Source organism: Ovis canadensis, chromosome 15 (genome assembly GCF_042477335.2).
Source record: "Ovis canadensis isolate MfBH-ARS-UI-01 breed Bighorn chromosome 15, ARS-UI_OviCan_v2, whole genome shotgun sequence".
In the NCBI taxonomy this organism is placed as follows: Eukaryota; Metazoa; Chordata; class Mammalia; order Artiodactyla; family Bovidae; genus Ovis; species Ovis canadensis.
Genome location: NC_091259.1, coordinates 70,804,077 through 70,824,224, shown reverse-complemented (window position 1 = coordinate 70,824,224; position 20,148 = coordinate 70,804,077). Strand labels below are relative to the sequence as shown.

Sequence of the window (20,148 nt, the reverse complement as noted above, 5' to 3'; positions counted from 1 at the left end):
AGTATATGAGTGGGGCCAGTGGTTTTCCTTTATTAAACTTTTCCAGTTTTAGTTTCTTGAGCAAGCTTCTGAAAGCTCTTATATATTAGTTCAGTTCAGTTCAGTTCAGTCGCTCAGTCGTGTCCGACTTTTTGCGACCCCATGAATCGCAGCACACCAGGCCTCCCTGTCCATCACCATCTCCCAGAGTTCACATCCATCGAGTCCGTGATGCTGTCCAGCCATCTCATCCTGGGTCATCCCCTTCTCCTCCTGCCCCCAATCTCTCCCAGCATCAGAGTCTTTTCCAATGAGTCAACTCTTCGCATGAGGTGTCCAAAGTACTGGAGCTTCAGCTTCAGCATCATTCCTTCCAAAGAAATCCCAGGGTTGATCTCCTTCAGAATGGACTGGTTGGGTCTCCTTGCAGTCCAGGGGACCCTCAAGAGTCTTCTCCAACACCACAGTTCAAACGCATCCATTCTTCGGCGCTCAGCCTTCTTCACAGTCCAACTCTCGCATCCATACATGACTACAGGAAAAACCATAGCCTTGACTAGGCGGACCTTAGTCGGCAAAGTAATGTCTCTGCTTTTGAATATACTATCTAGGTTGGTCATAACTTTTCTTCCAAAGAGTAAGCGTCTTTTAATTTCATGGCTGCAGTCACCATCTGCAGTGATTTTGGAGCCCCCCAAAATAAAATCTGACACTGTTACTACTGTTTCCCCGTCTGTTTCCCATCCATCATGAGAAACGCTGGACTGGAAGAAACACAAGCTGGAATCAAGATTGCCAGGAGAAATATCAATAACCTCAGATATGCAGATGACACCACCCTTATGGCAGAAAGTGAAGAGGAGCTAAAAAGCCTCTTGATGAAAGTGAAAGAGGAGAGTGAAAAAGTTGGCTTAAAGCTCAACATTCAGAATATGAAGATGTGTATTAGTAGGACATCATAATTTTGATAGAAAATCACATTAGTCTTTTAAAACACGTTTTCCTTTCTAAATGTGTACTTATCAGTGGTGGAAACTTGATTTATTCCAAAGGAAAGTGTACTTCTTCCAGGTTTTTTTTCCCACTTAAACACATGACTTAAAATTTTTTTCCCCAACTGGTATTTCGACATAATTGCTTGGTGATGTATTAAGTGCCACCGAGGAAGGTGAGGGGGGAAGAGATGTTAGAGGCAGTGCTTCCCTCTCTTTCCTTTCTTGAATATTACTAATATTTATTGCTACGTTGGGCTTCTTTGGTGGCTAAGATGGTAAAAGAATCCACCTGCAATGTGGGAGACCTGGGTTCAATCCCTGGGTTAGGAAGATCCCCTGGAGGAGGGCATGGCAACCCACTCCAGTATTCGAATCCCCATGGACAGAGGTCCTTGGCGGGCTATAGCCCATGGGGTCACAAAGAGTTGAACATGACAGCACAGCGCAGCATTGCTGTATTATAATTTCAGGAAGTCCTCCCACAAAGGCAGAACAAAACTTCATGCAAATTTATCTGGCCTATTTTGTATCAGTTTCTTTTTGTGGTACAAAATAATGTGAATGACAATTTGAAGAGTAATACTTGTATTTATGCCACAGGTTCTGGCTACTTTTTTAGGTATTGACTTTAAGATTGTATTTCTATAATAAAAATAAAACCACCTTTCATTAAAGAGTTTAGAAAATACTGAGAAAGGGGAGAAAGTCAGCTGTCCATCTACCACACATCACCCAGACATGACTACTAACTATGTTACAGTCTTTTCAGTCTCTTTCATTGTAGATTTCTTTAATAGTTTTTGTATACAGTTTGTAAGTACAGTTTCATATACAGTTTGCTGTATATACAGTTTGTAAATCATACTTTTAAAACTCTTACGTCAAAATAAAGTTTTCATGTCGTTTCATGCTTTTTCGTTGTGATTCAGGGTGAATTCTCTATAGCAGTGTTTCTAAGTGTTGGTCCAGGGGCCTTGCGGGTTCCTAAGACTTTGATCTGTGAATTCATACTGTTTCATAATAGATTTAAGACAGTATTTGCCTATTTCACTTTTAATTCTCATGAGTGTGCAGTGAAATTTTTACATGGTTTGATACTGCAGTAGGTTGAGTTCAGAAGCATATGTGAAAATCCAGCTGCATTTTAAAGCCTGCCATATTTATTATACACAGATTTGCAAATATATGTCACAAGGATAATCATCTAATGAATTTTTAAAGTTATTTTTCATTAAATTGTATTTATGTTAACATGTAAATACTTTTATTATTATTTGTATGTTAATAAATATCTAACCGTGTCTCAGTTTTAATTTGTAACATGGTAAATACTGAAATAACCTACATAAACAAAAGCTCTTTGGTGTACTCACTTTTTAGAGTATAAAAGGGGTCCAAATCTAAAAAGTTGGAGAACTGCTGCCGTGTTTTATTTCATAAAAAAAGAGATGGCTTTATTTAAATTTTAAAATGTTTCAATTTTTAGGTATGTGTCCATTTGAATTTGTTATTATGCAAATGATTTAGGTTACAGAAAATGAAGGCTTCTTTTATAAGAGGACGTTTTCATGCTTCTTCTTGTGATACTGCATCTGGGGACTAACATATTGTGCTTGAATTAAATTAGTCCTGAGATTTTTAAAACAGTAACTTGAGTTCATTGTTTTTCTTCCCCCTAGGCAGCTGAGTATGTCCCAGAGAAGGTGAAGAAAGCCGAAAAGAAATTAGAAGAGAATCCTTATGACCTTGACGCTTGGAGCATTCTCATTCGAGAGGCACAGGTTTAGTGATATAGGATTACATTTCCTTCTCTATGGGTCCAATCACACTACTTGGTTCTGCAGTAAATAATATTTTCATAATCCTAACATTGTAAATGCTGTTTATTGGTTTTCAATTTTAGAATCAACCTATAGACAAAGCACGGAAGACTTATGAACGCCTTGTTGCCCAGTTCCCCAGTTCTGGCAGATTCTGGAAACTGTACATTGAAGCAGAGGTTAATATTTTATTTTATTTTTTCTTATATAGCATTTGATGGGAATTGCAACATACACTGTAGTGATAGAAAACAAATTAGGAACATAGATAGCACGAATAGGACAAGGAGGATTTAAAATGTCTTTTGCCTTTATTTTGTAAAATAGGTATGAAGGAGTAATTAAAATGAATTTTTGAAATTTGGGTCTTTACAAGCTGATGATTGTTGCATTTTGGAGTTGCAACAACATTAAAACAGTTTCAATGGTATTGGAGTGCTTTAGCCTTTTATTTACTTGTCATGTGTCAATTTATTGCCTCCTGTGTCATTTATTTAGAACTCATTTTTCTTTTTATTCCTATTTACAAATGAATCTGGTATTATAAGGAAATACAGAAATGATAACTTAGTTTCATAGGGTGTTTTGAGTGTCTGGTGAAATGAAACCTTTAGATAAAAAATTATTTTGAATTTTAATTTTGTGAAAATGCATGGTTTGTCAATAAATGTAAGCACTTCAGTAATTTTTAAAATTTTTCTGTAGGATAAAGTTTACATTATACAGTAATAAGTTAATATGAACTCAAACCTATGTAATCATAATTTACCCAATGATACTTTGTTTGTTTGTTTTTTTTTCTTTATAACTGTCTTGAAATTTGAAGTCAGGCATTTTATTTTAAAGAGTAAAGGCCCCATTCTTGTTTATGATTAGAAGGGAAATGTTCACTTTTGAAGATCAGAATTAGTAATCAAGATGATAATAAAATGTTAATGTATTGATAACAGTTGGCACCAAATAATCATTTTTCTGGTGATATATTAATGAGATGGGGTGAGATGGTAATAGTTGATAATCCACATTAAGCTGAAAATTGATATCCATTTTTTTATAACTTATTTATACTTATGAGGTAGTCTTATTTGAATATTAATTTTATAAATTCTCAACATAATCAAGTACACTGCAGCCTCGTCATAACATTTTCACAATAACTGAAATTTGATAATATATGGGTCTCTTTTGGACAAATCAAAGGGCTTTAGTCAGCAATACTGAACAGACTTCAACACAACACAGTGTCACCTGTGATGTGTCCCTCAGAATGGACCTAACTAACTTCAGGTTTAAATTGAGGCTACAGTGTACTCACTGTATTTGTGTTATAGTTTATATTGTATTATGTTGGGAGTGGGGGATTTACTGGACAATAGCAGGAACATTGTGTGTGTGTTGAAGTTTTTCTGTGTGGTTGTGTATGTGGTATGTGTGTTTGTGTGTTTGTATGTGTGAGAGAGATTGTATCTTATGTGGAGTCTGGTTGTGATTTTGAACCAAGACCATATCCTTAAGGTTTTATCACTTATCCTTTTAGACCATTTCCTTCCTTAGTATATCTAATCATCAGAGTATACTGGCATGAAATTCACCAGGTGAGTGAATAAAACTGTCTGAAATATGCTGAAGCCAGGATCATCTACCTATACTTGGTCTTCATTCAGTGTGACTTTACATATTAGCTTATATGCAGATATTCTGCAAACTCATCAGAAATTAACATAATTGGTACATGATAATTTTGTGTAATGAAATAGTATGTTCTGAGTTTTAGAAATTTCTTTCAGTTTCTCAGGTATTCAGTTATCATTCATTCATTTTATTACAGCATAATTAAACTGAAATTAGCTGTTAGATATTCATTCTGTAAACATAAAGCACAGTGAGTCTATTTCTTCCACTTCCTAGCTAAAAATAAAAACTGAATTCTGAGACAGACCAGATGTCATTCCAAAGGGCTGAAGTTGTCTAAATAACTGGCTCATTTCACGTACTGTTTCAGAGCTGTTAGCAGTTGCCTGACATTTATTTAGTTGGTAATGTTTGCAGTTTCACACACCTGCACACACAAATACGAATGTATGTGTAAAATGTCTTTTGATTTTAAAAGGTACAGAATATATATGTGTATTTCATAAAATTTTTATTTCTGGTTTAGGAATTAAGATGTTACATTGAATGCAAATTTTTAAAATGCATATCCTGAGCAATGTTTTTCTCTTTCCTAATTTGTTCTTTTTTATTTTCACATATGTACTTTGTTTAGTCTGTGAGGGGCTAAAGTTTTCTTTGGCCGTATGATTCAATGTAGCCTTTAATTTTCTGGAGAAGACACATAGCCTATTTATGATACATTAAAATCTGAAGTAATAATAAGAATGTCTTCACATTAAAGGTACTACTAACAGTGTTTGCATAACATCCTGTATGCACTGTCAAGAAAATAAAGTTTTGTTAATACATTTGTTGTAACTCAGTACTTCATGGTGGGAAAGTTGTAAAATTTCTTTTATTTATGTTCAGTTAAATCAGTGTGTGCGAGTCCAAATACATTTAGTTCTTTTCTAATAGAAAATACATGCATCTTTTAAAATGAGATAATTTTCTTCCCCAGAGAAACTTCTTATAAATCCTACTTCGAAACAAAGTGGCAAGGGGGAGTGGTGTTTTAGGGATTTGGGGAGTCAGAGGGTTGCTTTTAAACTTGGAACATCAATTGGAAATGGGAGCACATTATAAATAATTTTTAGTAAAGAAGTCAGTAACGCTACCTGATATTTTTAATATTTGCCAGTATATCTTTTCTCATATCAATGAGCCTTTAGCAATACTTAGATACTTTTGTAAACTTCGAACTTTAAAATGTCATCCTTAATTCATTACCTGCTTTTTTTTTTTGCTTATTGAAGGTAAAATTCTCTTGTTCTAGTGAAAGGACATGTAGGACCACTATCTGTATATTTTAATGCACCTATATATAATACACACCTAATTTCAAAATTAGGCCAAATTATTTTAGTATTGTATATATTATATAGGAGATCATATTTTGCCTCCAGTTCAGAGAAATGCTTTCCTCTTGAATTCCAAAATGATACTTTATGTGGTCTAGCCATATCTTAGAAGTGAACAGTATGACTGTTCTTAAGTAACATAGTTATAAGTATAAAGTCTTAATTGTTAAGGTATGAAAATAGCGAAGGAAACATCTTAATACATCTCTAGTTGACAGATGTCTTAAATCTGCACTGCAGTATTTTTTAAAGTTTTTTAAACACTGAAGTTAAGTGATATCCATTTAGAACCTAAGTGCTCATAATGAACCCCTTTTTAGAATGGTCACTAAGTATTAGTGAATTGAAAAAATTTATAGTTTTTCTATTTTTTAAGTTGGTTTTCCCCCTTTTGGTTACTGTAGCTCTTCATGTAGCTAGGTAATCAGTGTGACAGCATGTAAGCTACAATATCTTGGTGTTAGCAGTAATTTGTTTTTAATTGAGCCACATTCATAAGAAATTTTCTTAGGATGATTTTTTAATTGTTAGCTGAAGGAGAAATGAAGAAGGTAATACTGCTGGTAATAGCAACATTGTGTCTTGCTGTCTGTGAAAGCTGTAATTGTTTAATAAAAGTATATAGAGAATTGATTGCCTTTTATTACAACTATTTTAATGTGAATCCTTTTCTTATAATGGGATGTGAAGTACATACTTCAGTTTTTCAAAATAACCTTTCTACTTGGGAAAAATTACCTTTAAAAGTACCTTTCTTCTTGGAAAATCGAAGTGAACTCAGGATGGATCGTGGGTGACCTAAATTGAAATAAACTTCTCCACTGTCTATACTGTTTTAATTCCTCTAAGTAGCAGTTTAAACTACTGTGTTATAATGTTTTGTACATGTTGAGCAATGTGATTTTTAAATGCAGGAAAAAAATTATAGATCACAACCTCTTTTCTATACTTTAGCTTGCAGTCTTCTTTTTTAAAAAAATCTGTATTCTTTTCTTATAGATCTGCTCTTTTCCTGTTTGTAATAAATGTTGGTCCATGTCTGTGTGATTATTCAGATTGTCCTCTAAAATGCAATATGTTTTTTAAATCTATAGTTTCTTACATGCATGTTTAAATGTAGTGTAGGAGTGTAAAAGAAAACAAACTATTTGCAAACAACTGAACTGATGATCAAATACCTGAAAGTGATATGAATAATTACATACTGTTTTTAAAACAAAGGAAATATTTACATTTACTATTTTAAATAGCGAACTTCAATTTTAGGTCTTACTGAAATATCCCATTCATTTTTCTGGCATTATAGTAGCATAGATATTTAGGTGTTGTCACTTCTACTAACATGATCTATATTTTTCCCTTGGAGCCTTTTCTTTTCACCCCAGTCATTACATAATCTATTTGCAAAAGGACATAGTTAATTTATGAAACAAAATTTCTCTTAAAAATCTTAGGTTCTATTCTTTATATCTTCAAGGTAGTTTATTATGTGAAATGTAGCTATTTATTTTCAGGCAAAATTTTGTACTAATCAACCTGATCGTTTTTATTTTTTTTAACTTTGTATAACAAATTTATAATCATTGCAATCACTGATAAAAAATACTGGGGGAAAAGGATCGTTTTTTCCCCCCTCTTCAAAGACTCAATTTTTAACCAGGCTTTCTTATATTCTGTTTTTGTGTATCTCATAGAGAGTTACAGTATGTTCTGAAAACCTGGAAAAGGCATTTCTAACCAGGTTTTAAATTCAAACATTCCAAAAACTGTTTTGAAACAAAGGGCTATCGGATCATGCAGGTTTGAGGTTTCCCTGTGGGTAGTGGTTTAGCCTAAATTTCCTGAGCATTTATGGAATAACAACACTTAATATGCAATATTTGATACTTAGTTGTTTTTTTTTTGATTACTGGGGATTATAATCAGTAAGACGTTAAGAGTATTTATTTGGAATACAACCTCCACCCCTATCCCAAAAGATATTAAAGATATGCTCCAACACATGGCAACCATGAATAAACAAAAATGAGTCTAAGACCTTTACAATAATAGGGAGTCAGAAACCCCTCTATTTGGAAGCAGAATTAATCAGTTTTGGTTCTAACTTCTGAGTATAAGGGAACCTGGTGGCACTTACTTGACTTCCTCTTAAAAGACAAGACTGCATAAAGGCTCAACTGTTTTCTAACAGGTTTGTTGTGTTATATTTTGTTTAATATGTGCTTTCAACTTAAAAACAGCTGTTCCTTTTAAATGAATGAGTATGGCTCAAGGCATTCCCAAGAAATGAAGATGTCTGAAATAATACTAGTGATATCTATGAAAACTACACTTCTGAATGTGGACAAGAATGCATTTATTTGCTTGTAAATAACTTTTTAAACTTTAATTTTTATTACTAAACAATTTTGCTCTGAGCAACTTTGGAGCAGAAAACAAGTAGTTGATTAATATAATGGTATAATAAACTGAATTCTGTATAAAGTTTTCCTCCATGTATTCAGACTCTACAGCAAATTCAACAAAATGGTGAATATTTGCTTTGATTACAACCTGTTGAGAAACTAAACGACTTTTCAAAGCTCAGGGAAGCATAACCTGGGGTAAGTTTTACCATTTTATATGCTAGGAAACCTCCAAAGAAAAATTTTGTATTTGGAAATGTTAAGTGATAGTTCTGAAAACCATCTGATGTCAAGGACGGTGTGAAATATTTTGGGATAACTACTCTGAAATGTAAAAATATCCAAAGATGAAGTCCCAAAGCTATTTTTAGTCTCCCTAATACTTTGATTCATATTACAGAACATGCTTGTTACAACCTTTTTTTAAAAAAAAAAAATACAAAGTTTTAGCTCTGGCATATGCAGATAACACCATTATAAGTCTTTGTCTAAAGATCACATGTAAAATGGTCTTTTTTTTCTTTGTTTTATTGAGATATAATTGACATACAACATTTTATAAGTTTGACATAAAAATAAATTGATTTGATATATGTATGTACTGTGAAATGATTACCACAATGTTTAGTTAACATATATCACCTCACATGTTAACAAAGGAACTGCTATTATGATGACATTTTCCGTAACTTTTTCATAACTGAATTTAAAGAAAAAGTAATGACTTGCATATTGATGATTTTCTGGAAAATTCTTTAATCCAACAAACTATGGCTCTATATATATTACATATTTAAAGTCAAGATGGAGATTACATTTCAGTCAGATTTAGAGTGGAAGATGAATTAACTTAGCCCCTTTTCATACATGAGTAAATTAAATCAAGAGATTGTTACCCATTTGAGCCAAAGTGTGCAAACAACACAATTTTAGGATCACCTGGGAAGCTTTTAAACCATCTAGGCTTTTCATTTAGCACCCCTGCATTACTGACTCAATCTCCAAAGAATGGCCATGTGGGATCTGTTATTGTTAGCTGTTTCTGGCAGCCAGTTTTGGTAATTGAGACTTTCTTTAGAGGGCAATAATTGAATCATATTGCCATATGAGTATATTTCATACCTGGTAGAATAATTCCAATATTTGTCTGGGTATAAAATCATTGTTCTTTTGATTATGTCATGTTGTGATTTATCAGTCAGTATATAATCTGTCAAGAAGTAATCTTAGAGATATCCATTCTTGTAGTATTTTTGACAGTGTGACTATTATATCTGTGGTCAGATTTAGGGTTGCATTACTGAACTTGTTCCGGTTTTTGTTTTTTTCTTTTATTTCTGGGTTTTGAAGCCCGATTTTCTAACTCCATGAACTTTCTTTTTTTAAAAATACAGTATAATCACCTAAGTGCCAAACTCAAGAATCAGCTTTTAAGGAAGTCTTCATGTATTAAGAGATGGCCACTTAAACTGTGGCTTGAAAGGATTACTGCAGCCTTTTGAAAATAAAAAATAAAAAACTTTTTGTTTTGTATTGGGGTATAGCTGATTAACAATATTGTGATAGTTTCAGGTAGACAGCAAAGGGACTCAGGCATACATTTACTGTAGCCATTCTCCCCCAAACTCTCCTTCCATTCAAGCTGTCATATAACATTGAGCAGAATTTGATGTTCTATACAGTAGATTCTTCTTGTTGGTTATCCATTTTAAATACAGCAGTGTGTATGTGTCCATCCCAAATTCCTGAACTATCCCTTCTCCTACTCCTTCCCCTTGACATCCATAAGTTTTGTTCACCAAGTCTGTGAATCTGTCTGTTTTGTAAGTTCATTTATATCACTTCTTTTTAGATTCCACATTAAAGGATTTCATAGGATATTTCTCCTCTGTTTGACTTCGTTCAGTATGACTTTATAGGTCCATCCATGCTGCTGCAAATGGCGTTTCATTCCTTTAATGGCTGAGTAATATTCCATTGTATATAGGTACCATGTCTATCCATTCCTCTGTTGTGGACATTTAGGTTGCTTCCACATCTTGGCTATTGTAAACAGTGCTTACAGCAGCTTTTTTAAATAACTAATGTCAGTTTTAAATGACGGTCATTTCTGGTTTTCCTGAACCATAAGGGATTGGGTTGCATACATCATGACAATACTTTACATTTGCTAATAGCAAAGATACTCTCATATGTAAACAAATTTAGAAGTTTAATCCGTGATCCACTTTCTACTTTAATTATTGTTCTAGTAACGTTCCTTATAGCAGTCTTTTTAATCAAAGTCTAATCCAAGATCATTATATATAGGTGTCATTCTTCTCCAGTCTCCTTGGATGTTGAACAATTCTCAGTCTTAAATTTTTTATTCCTTTATTAAATTCAGGTTATGTTCACTATAGCTGAAAAGCTGCAAGTGGTTGTGTGTCCTCATCAGAGGCACATGATGTTCATTTACCTCTTACTGGTGATACCAGTGTTGACATTTTCCTTGACTGTATATTTACTGTTTTTACTTTTATAACTAATAAAATAATGGAGAGATATTTTGAGACTCTGTAAAGATCCTGTTTCTCAACAACTACCCACTCCGTTTGAACTCTTAACAATTATTGCCTGAATCAGTCATGTTTTTCTAGGGCTTTTCAGTATATGTATTATTGAATATAAATGTGTACTTAATTATGCAAATTTCAGCTTATTTTTATTTGAAAACTTGGAAAGTACTGGCTTCTCCTTGCCCTCAGTTAACTGTTTTCCCTTTTGATCAGTTTACTGATAGTTGTAGTTAGAAAAGTTGATGAACCAAATTTGTTCACAAATCAGGGGAGGTTAAAAACTTTGCTCCCCTGCTCATATAGAAACTTAACTGGTATTATGTTTTCAAAACAATCTGTAGGCTTTGGGAAATATCTTTACTGATTTACTTAATTGATCAAATGGCAAATTATTTCAAGTAAGAATTTGTATGTGTTTTAGAAGTCATGAGATCTTTGACTTTACAGATTAAAGTCAAAAATCTAGATAAATACTTATGTTTGAAAATACCATGTTTTTCAAGTATTTGCTTAAATTCTCTGTTGTTTCAAGTATAAAGTTAACACTGTAAAGGAAATAATTTCTCTATTAACAGGTAATAAAGCATGGAAGTGGTATTTTCCCAGAAGAAGTGATATTTTCTCTGTTGTAAATTTGAGTTTCCCCAAGTTCACAGAAGAGTCATGAGATTTACACTTAAAGAACAGATATTGCAAGTTGAAAGAACTTATATGTCTGTGATTTAGTATTTTATAATTGGGCTAGTTATTTGCCACGGATCTTAAGGGGCGTGTCAGAATTGTCCCCATTATTATTAAAACAGTGATCTGATAATTTTTGCTAGTATGGGAAAGATATTTATTTTAAAAATGCAAGGAATTTGTAATTTTTAGTCTATAGAGGATAGTATGGAAGAATACTAATGACACAGAATTTAGAACCTGGTGACCTATGATTTGCTGCTGTTAGCTTTTCAACCAAATTAATGTGACCTTTCAGAAGCCATTAATTTTTCTCTGCTTTCCCTTTCCAGTTTTTTACTATGAAAATTTTAAAACAAGTTGAAAGAATAGTATATTATGGTAAATATTTATACACCCTCTGCCTTATCTCAGTGTTTTGCCATATGTACTTTTCCCTTCTCTACATACACAATATTGTCCTACATAACCAAAATTTCATTATCCCACTGAAAAGGAAGAGTGTTCTAATATAATTTCATACCCAGCTCGTTTTTATATTTTCCAACTCTCATACTCTTTGTAAAATTCCCTGTTTCTATGATGGATGAAATTCTGTTTTTTATCTTATTATTATAGTGATCCTTTTTCTGCTGTATCTTCTACTTAATTTTAACAGATCTCATACTATTTTCCAATCTTTTCCTTTCCCCTTATGTGTAAATTGTAAAAGGAAATGTCCCCATTAGCTATTCTAGACAAGAGATGCCTTGCCTTCATAACTATCCTGATTTTAGAGAGTGGGATGGGGGATTTTTTATATTACTGAGTTATTTTATTCCAAATTTAAATATATTTACAATCAGTTAAAATTTTTGTGGATCTTACCCAAAATATGCATAGGATCGTACATGAATTCTTAAAAGTAAGCAAATGGTTTGTGTTTTCTGTTTAGTATATGTGCTGCTGAAGTGAGCACTAAGCAGATGTTTTTAAATTATATTACATTTTAACTGTTGATCTACAAAACTACTAAATTGCATAGAAAAATGATAGTCTATGGACATTTAAGGAAAAGAAAAGTGTGAGGATATTTTTGGAGGTGAAATATATTCTAGAAAATCCATTGTTGGTTTTCAATTGCTATCTTATTGACAGTGATTTTTTCCTTTATTCTGATTACTTACCAAAACAATGATAGCTAAGAATAATTAGGCCTTTTATATATTCCAAGCACTGTTTTTAGTACTTTATAGGGGATATCTGACTAATCACAATTTACCTTTTAAAGTAGGTAAGTATTATCCTCTGTTTTTTGCAGATGTTCAGCTTTTCTGAAGAATTCTTAAGTAGCTTTCCTAAGATCAACAGTACTAAAGTGTAAGCTATTGGGAGGTAAATAGGAAAGCTGGGGACATTCTACTCAGATAACCTATTTCATAAGTCTGGGCTCCTACTTACTAATCACACTATACTAACAACTTAAAGGACCTAAAACACAGTTGTAGAAATAGCTAAATAGGAGGTTCATAACTGACTCCTCTTTGCTCACATGTTTTCTTGCATTCTGTTTTAGCTATTAGGATTTGGGAGTACATTTGAAAAAAATAAGTATAGCTACACAAAATGACATAAAATTGCTACAAATACTTTGGAAAATAGCATAGTACAATAATATATAACCACGCCTTATGGTTTGTATAAAATCTTTGTTCTAAAATTCTACTTTGCAAAGTTCTATTTTTACCCTTCACAATTTTTAAATTTCTGCACTATGTACTTGGTTCTAATTTCAAAAAGTAGAAAGAAATTCCAAACACAGAAGTGGCAATTAGCAATTCTGTATTAATTCAGCATTAATGTGAGAACAAGAAAGTTTACCTTTTGTTTCTGATTTAGCAGGAGTTTTATTAGGATGGAATTTTCTCAAATCAAGGCTAGAGTTTAGATTTTAGGTTAAGTATATTACATTTCAGTCTGCTTACTGAATTATATTCATACTTTTCTTCCCATAAAAGTTTTCTGAGAGGACAGAATGTACTTGTTTTTTTGTGTGTGTTTTTTGGAGATCTTACTTTAAATATTTGAAATCATGAAGCAAAGTTTCATGAAAAAAATGGAAGATTGAAGGCAGGGGGCACAATATCCACTTTTTTTTTTTTTTAAAGAAAAAGTGAAAGAGGGTGTTAATTCCTTTATTTAATGAGAAAAATCACATTTACTGAAGGTCAGCATTTCCAGTTATTTGGAACTTGTGGTTTAATCAGACTTAGAAATTCAAGAAACACTTTTGAGTGTCTCCCCAAAACTGAAATATCTTCATGAATCTTCCTAATATAGTTCAGCTGATTCTATATAAACCATTATAAAGTTATGTCAAATTTTAAATTACCTTATAAAAGAGTTTAGCAGTTCTAAGTAGCTTCTAAAAGATTCTGTGCAGATTAAAATATGCAGAGTTCTGTTACGCTGTTGTGTCAAGTAGTTTTATATGTCAAGTCCTTAAAAGTATTCTGAAACAGTTGGTAGATTGAAGATTTGTGGATACCTATCAACATATTTGCCTGGATTGTATTCAGATAAAATTGCCCACAGTGTTAAACACTTTTTCTGTAGCAAAATTGACTGTTGAATTGATGGCTGAGTATTATTCCATTGTGTAAATATACCACAATTCCTTTATCCATTCATTTGTCGATGAACATCTAGGTTGCGTCCATGTTCTAGCTATTGTAAATAGTGCTGCAATGAACAGTGGGATACATGTGTCTCTTTCAATTTTGGTTTTCTCCTGTTGAATTTATGGATTCTGAAAAAAGTCATATAGTTCATTTTCAGGCCCCACACCATCTATCTATATTTTCACAAACTTAAGGTATCCATAGCATACCTTAGTAAATTTAGCTTGGCATGCCCCGTAGGTGCTTTGATGAGAAGTGGGGGTGTATGTGAGGGTGAGTCAAGGAAATCTAGAAGAACAAGACTTTTTAAATGGAAATCTCAAAAGCACAGAATCCCTGGCAGAAAGAAGCACTAGTCTAAACAAGGGAGAAAAACATGCTCTATCTGAGAAATCAATACAGCTTGATAGTTTTTAAGCTAAGGTTTGCTGACTTGTGACTATCTCATGAAATTTTTCTTAATTGTGAAAACAGCAGCTCAATAGTTAATTTAGAATTGCAGCTAAGCTGTTAGGAAATGGAGCTGGAGAAAGTATGATTAATAAGTATGGACATCTGAAATTTCATGATGACCAAAATGTGAATGTAATTTTGCTCTAGGAAAACCTTAAGTTGTGATAATATTTCTGATTCTGGGCCTTTTAAAAAACTCAGATGTTTACAGAAACTTAAAAGTTTAATGACTGGAAGTTTCCTGTACAGTTTTCAAAGAAAGTTGCCTGTTGATTAGAAATTCTTTTGGTTTCACTAATATTTACTTTGTATTTGAGTCTTAAGGAGCTATGAAACCTTTCATTCTCTATAATCTTCATATAGTTTGAGGAAAATGTGACATTAACTGACCATTGTATTCATTTTGAAGGAGGCAAAAAACTTTTTCAAAGGGAGAAAATTGGTAATTTTTTTATAGGAAGACAAAACTTGAAAAGCTACTTTGAAAAAGCTGGTTCCTGGAAAAATTATAGCTGTGAATAAAATCTGCTTTTACTAAATGGTAGGATACCACATTGCCAATATGTCTAGTTTATCCAATAACAAGTTTCTAAATTGATTTCTGCACAGAAAAAAATGATCACTCATCTGTTATATGAATTGTATTAGTGAAATGTGTAGAACACTGTCCTTTTATTTGGTTAAATACATAAGTTAGTATGCAAGTGGGTACTCAAAGTGAGAGTTACACCAAAGGGACACAAAATTTTTAATACCACTTAGCACTTTTATTCATAGTATCGAGGATTGAAACTTGGTTTTGAATAAAACCTGAAGCTAAGGTTTTGGTATCTTGTGAATATTTCTGGAATACTTAAAACTGTAAAATTTAGTGAAAGCACAAAAACTGGGGTTCAAATTCCTTTTGAGAAAAAAGTATTTTATTCACTGATTTTCATATTTTCACAGTCTAAAAATCTAGGGAGGGTAGATTATGGTAATATGTTTAATAGGAGGAGGGAAGTACTAGTAAGAATTGTATTGATAAAATAATGATAATATATGTATTAGAAATACATGTAACCATGTTTTTATAGTAAGTAATTGAGAATTATAATGAATTTGGATCACTGAATTATTGAATTCTGGTTCTTGATTAGGTTTGGCTACTTCTGGAATCTTCAAAAACAGAATAATCAGGGTTCTGTTTCAAGTGGAAATTGGATATAGTTTTTTTTTTTTAATCTAAAGTAACATTTTTATATGTTGAACAATCAGTTATTTCTTAGTCATAGAGTCAGATAGGTTGAGTAAATAATTATTAGAAAATGAATGAATACCGGGATTTCCACTTAAGTAAAAAATTTTGTGCTTACTGTATGATAATTCACATAATAAAGTCTCTTCTTCAGTCTCTCTGGCCTTCTTAAATATTCCAAACACATTCCCACCTCAAGACATTAGCTGTTTTATCTGTTCTAAAGATATTTATCCAGATAGTTGCTTGGCAAAATCCTTTGCTTTCTTCACATTTTTATAAAAGTGTTTTCTTCTCAATGAGATTTGCTCTTGCCACCTTTTTAAATTGCCACTGTTGTTCCCAACTCCTCAAAAGTAATTCTTTCGTCTATTTTTTTCCACCTATAATGCTTATCTCCTAGTATACTGAACAGTTTCCTTATTAAATTTGTATTTTGTATATTGGTATGTTTCAGGAATCTGGAATTTAGTGGCACTCTTAAGTATTTGTCAGGTAAAAAAATCCCCAGTAGGAAATAAAATTGAGTTTATTATTATTTTCAACTTGAATTTTTAATTTCTAAGAATTAGAGTATGATAGCCATTTATAACATTTTCATCAAATTATGCATGACCAATATTTTTACTATTAACATAGGTTTTAAAAATATCTTTACAGTTTTTCTAAAAAGACAAAGTATCATTTTGAATTAACGCCTTCAGCTGTTTTAAGTATTTTAGAATAAGAATCATTGACATTGAGAATTATTCTGTCTTGATGTATGTCCTAAAGGAAAGGTTTTTAAAGAATTACTCAATTTTGAAGAATTACCAAAGGGCATTACTGATGTACCAAGGCTTCTGAAGTACCTTTAAAATTAAAAACTGTTTGCTTGTAATTCTGAAATGCTTTCCTTTAAAGCCTGATACAGAAAATAAATTCCTGACTGGTTATAAGAAAAGCTTAGGTGTATATATTGAAGTAAAACTTATCAGACATTTGTATGTGTGTGTATGAGATAAAAACTTGAGTATTCACAGGTTGATTTACCAGATTTCACAGGTGGTTTGTCAAATTAGTAAAGCATAGACATTTTAACTCTTACCCACACATTTTCTCTGACTAATGTTGTATGTGTGCATAGTGCCACCATCTCATTGGGGGTTGAAGTTCATTTAAGACATAGATATTTAAAAATATAGAAAGTGTGTTTTAACTTAATCCGTAAACTTAACCTTACATAGATTTATTTTTAAAAACAAGTATAAAAGGATGAATTACTCCAGCCTTTGCCTTTAAATACAGTAGACTTCTGTGCTAAATATTATTTATCATTTTACTTCTTGTCTTTGTAACTTTCACCCAGACTTCACTTTGGCATGGCAAACATTAGTGGTAAACTCAAATTGCTGGTTTATAAAGTATTTCAGAGAACTGAATTATACTTATTTGAGAGTTATCCAATACATTAGAGGAAATATATTTGGTATACTGAACTCTAATTTTTTTAACCTTGAAATTTGGTATTTCAGTGAACATTGAACTTTTAACAGTTTTTACTTTTCCGGATAGTTTTCACACAAAATTTTTTCCTGATATTTTTGAAGCCAGATGTTAATAAAATATATTGAATAAGATATAGGTAATATGATGAATTTGGTTACTCAGATAAATACTCTCACTGAAAACAAAGGCTCCTGGGCAGAATTTTAAAGCATCTTGAATATCAATGTAGTAAAGAAGCCAAGACCTAATTGGAAAACAAACAGAATGTAGGAACGCTGGGAGATTAGCAGAGTTCCTAAAGTTTTTTTTACCCTGAGAGCGTTTGTGAAACTGGGAGAACTTGAATGTCAACTTCAAATGCTTCTAGGGGTTCAGGTAGCAAAAGTCAAAGCCCAAGACCTGCCCAACAAAACATCCTCTTCCTCTAAAATGATGTGCAGAAAATACTCAGGATGACACTGAACCAGGAAGAAATCTATGTTGCCATATTAACCCTAGGAGATTAGGGAAAGTTGCTGTGCTCCTGAGCAGAGCAGAATGGGAAAGTCCTGAGACATTTCAACAAGTTGGGCCTTGCATGGATTTGTGGTCCAAATAAACATCGCTTGGATAGTTCGAAAAGCTTTTGAACCATGATTGTAATGGGAATTTAACCTGAATTAATGCTCCTAGGTGCCTGATAATCTCATTCAGACTTTTTTTTTTTTTTTGGAGGAATGCACCTTCATCCTAAACCACAGAAGAAAATCGTGAATATTTTTCCAAGGAAAAGGAGTTCACTTGTTAAAAACTAACCATGTGAGGAAACCATGTACAGCAGAAACAGGAACAAAGACTTCAAAGACTAGAATTAAAATGGAATTAGATTAATAACAGATTAGACACAGATGAAGAGAGAATTGGAAAATTAAAGAAATCCAGACGAGTTTAAAGAAACTGACACAAAATATGAAATGATTAGGGTCACAAAGGATAGAGTGAAAATGTGTATAAATGAAGTTCAAGAAGTAGAGGAGAAATTGGGCAGAAGCTCAGTTGGAGGAGATAAACACTTAAGAACTTTTTTTAGGATAATGCAAGAATTCAGCAGATCTAGGAAACTTAATGAATCCCAAACAGGATTAAAAAAAAAAAAATTCCCATGTAGACGAGAGAAACTACAGAAAAAAAAAAAACATCGTAGAAGCGACTGGGAACAAAAGGACAAACAGCCTTCAAGGGAGTGGCATGTTGACAATTTCCTAACAGTAGAAGCCAGAAAACAAAGGAATTGCCTCTTCAATTTACTTAAAAAAACAGAAAAACCTGTCAAAGTTCTATACCAAGGAGAAAAATCTTGATGAGGGTGAAGAAAGACATTCTTGGCAAGGTTAATGTCATTGTCAAAGCTACGTATGTATTTTTTTAAGAAATGAATTTAGTTAGAAATACACTTTACAGGCAGAGCATGAATCATCTCAGAAGGTTAAAGACTACATACGTATTTTTTGCCATTTCCCTTTATAGTATGTAACTTCTTCAAACTAAAATTTTGCATATATTTTTAAACAATATTCCTGTTATTCATCAAATTACTCAATATTTTTCTTGATCAACTCCTCCAAAGTTGCTCTCTTTTAGTGAAAATTATCATGTATGAAAGAACTTTTGTTAGAATTGTAATTCATGATATATTTTTACTTTCATTTTTTAGAGGAAGATGATTATGAATTTTATTTTTATTTTAATTTATGAATTCAATAAATGATTGGTTTAGTGCCAGAAGTTTATAGTTTGTGGCATCCAACAGTTTGTTAAAGTAAATGTTGACTTTGAGTTAAATTCTTACCCATCTGTATTTCTTTAATAATCATCTTATTAAATGTTACAAATACTTTGTTAAACACTAATCTTGAGTGACATCGATGTGTTTTTCCATTAGTTGACATCCATTTTTTGGCTTGAAAATCACCTGAGTAAATAAATTTATGGTTGTATTTCTGTAGTTTGATTTATCAGTTTGTGTTAAGGTTGATTATTTTCTTTTAAAAATGCTTAAATTCTTTTAGGTATTTAGAAGTTTCAAAACTCCTTTGCCTTAAAAAATATTGTTATTTAAATAGTTTAATATTATACATATAGTATATGTACATGTAATACATGTTCTATTTTACACATTTTTAGAGTATTTGGAATATTTTGATGGTTAAATACAGAAGTACGTTTAAACATGAGAGAAGCCCCCCCAAATTATCATACTATCTAAAAAGTGTTAAAATAGCGTGTTTGTATATTTTAAAATGTGGTTTAAAAACCCACATTATAAAAGCAACCTGCAGGGAAAAGTTTTTTATCTACCCATCCTTGAGTCACCCAATTCTCCCCAGTGAAAAAGTATTCAGCTTACTTTTTTTCCTCTCCTTTTACATGAACAGTTGCCCCTTAGGTTTTCTTTTACACCTTTTTTTCTTTTTTACTTAACAAAGTAAATTTTCTTTTTTATCACAAATTCTTATTCCATATTTAGTTTAACCTGTCTTCTACTGAAGAACATTTAGGTTCCTCCCAAACTTGTTTTATTAGAAATTTTACTGTGTTGAATATATATGTGCACGTCATTTCTGTGTAAATATATCTGTAAATTATTTCTAGATAAGGAATTGCTAGGTTGAGGGTTGAGGGTTTTTTTTTAACCAAATTGCCTTCCACAGAGGTAATAATTTAAAATCCCATTAATAATCCTTGATATTAAAAGAGTTCACTTCCTCACTTCTTTTTTCTTTCCTCACATTTTAATTCAATATATTTATTCTTTAAACTTTTGCCAGTATTCATAGGTAAACAATTATCAGTATGGTTTTGATTTGTATTCTTTTTAT

At 32.1% G+C, this 20,148-nt stretch overlaps 1 protein-coding gene across 1 annotated transcript in view; it reads left to right on the top strand.

Annotated features, from left to right (window-relative positions):
* CSTF3 (cleavage stimulation factor subunit 3) overlaps positions 1 to 20,148 on the top strand; it is a 69,037-nt gene that overhangs the window by 15,245 nt on the left and 33,644 nt on the right. Inside the window, exons 2-3 of the mRNA XM_069554689.1 lie at positions 2,654 to 2,755; positions 2,878 to 2,973. Coding sequence (XP_069410790.1) covers positions 2,654 to 2,755; positions 2,878 to 2,973 — 198 coding nt within the window. The remainder of the gene's footprint in view (positions 1 to 2,653; positions 2,756 to 2,877; positions 2,974 to 20,148) is intronic.